Genomic DNA, 1426 nt, shown 5'->3' with positions numbered 1-1426 from the left:
CTGGACGCGATACCGAACCATTGATGAATATAAGCTTACACTTAGAGTTGAGGGCCTTTTTCATGGCTCTTCTCCATGAGTTATAATTCTCTTCGGTGAGCTGTTGAGTAACTAGAGTGAGTCTTGGTTGGTCTGCAGATGACAAGAAAAATGGATCTACCATGGATGAACTTGTTCTTAAGTAAAGAACGGTCTCTCACACTCGATCTCATGATCGGAATCCTAACTTCTTTAAATAATGAAGTTTGATATAGAGAAATTAGGCTCTCATCAGCTCTATTGGGAGAGTTTGAGTGTGAGAAAGAAAAGAAATGGAGAAAAAAGAGAAAGAATCAGAAAAAATGAAAGAAAATTGGAAGAGGAAGAAAGCGGAAGGTGAGAGAAAAATGATAGCGTCTGATACCATATTGAATCCAAGAGTAATGAAATAGTTGGAATGAATTCAAAATTGCATTATTATACTATATATGTGATGTATATATACAAGAGGTGTAGTTGCTGGGTGTGTTTGCTGGTCTAGGTAACACTACAATGCAGGAGATTTTATTCACTTGTGAACTATAACTAACTACCTATAACTTGAACTAAACTAACTGATAAATAACAACCTAACACTAACAAGCTATAGTCTAAGACCTATTAAACATGAAAAAATATTTTAATTCATTTACCTCCTGTTATCCTAATTTACCTTTTATCTTTCACTGTTTACCATATAAACTAATACGTTTAGAAGTTATTAGTTTATATTTTTAAAATGTTCAATTAAATTTGTTGTATTTTAATTTTATTTATTTAAGGGTTAAGTACTGTTTTCATCCCTAAGGTCTGGGGTAAAAATCAAATTTGTCCTCGATATTTTTTTGTTATTAAAATCATCCTTAACGTTACAAAACATTATAAAATCATCCTTTTGTTCATAAACAAATTTTTTTGATAATTTTACCCTTTAAATAAAATAAAAAATATTAAAAAACCCCTTAACCATCAGTTCATCACAACTTTTCTATTCAGGCTTAACCATCACACCTGCCGATCACCGCTTCTGCGTCCCAACTGCCACAAATCTGGTCTCTCTAAACCGAGTCACCTTTTTCTTTAAGAAGCCCAGGGCTACCTTCAACGGTGCTGCTATCACCAAGGATAAGCCAGCGACAGCGGTTGCGGACTTGATTTTCTACGAGCTTCTAGGGATTTCAGAATCGGGGTCGTTGATGGAGATAAAGCAAGCGTACAAGCAACTTGCAAGAAAGTACCACCCGGATGTGTCTCTACTGGGTCGGCTCGAAGAGTACACGAAGCGGTTCATTCGGGTCTAAGAGGCTTACGAAACCCTCTCGGATCCCACTAGGAGAGCTATGTATGATAATGACATGGCTAGGGGAGTTCACTTTGCCTTCAATGCTCGTAGAAGTTACTACCACCG

General features: G+C 36.5%; 1 protein-coding gene across 1 annotated transcript; it reads left to right on the top strand.

The window, feature by feature from the left end:
• The first annotated feature begins 341 nt into the window (after window positions 1-341).
• On the top strand, window positions 342-1319 carry LOC107470157 (chaperone protein dnaJ 20, chloroplastic-like). Its single transcript, XM_016089545.1, has 2 exons — window positions 342-375; window positions 1015-1319. Exons 1-2 carry the CDS (start codon window positions 342-344, stop codon window positions 1317-1319), a joined length of 339 nt encoding a protein of 112 aa, XP_015945031.1.
• Window positions 1320-1426: the final 107 nt, after the last annotated feature.

Source organism: Arachis duranensis, chromosome 10 (assembly GCF_000817695.3).
Source record: "Arachis duranensis cultivar V14167 chromosome 10, aradu.V14167.gnm2.J7QH, whole genome shotgun sequence".
Lineage (NCBI taxonomy): Eukaryota > Viridiplantae > Streptophyta > Magnoliopsida > Fabales > Fabaceae > Arachis > Arachis duranensis.
The sequence above is the reverse complement of the archived record's forward strand: the minus strand, read 5'-3'. Positions and strand labels throughout refer to the sequence as shown.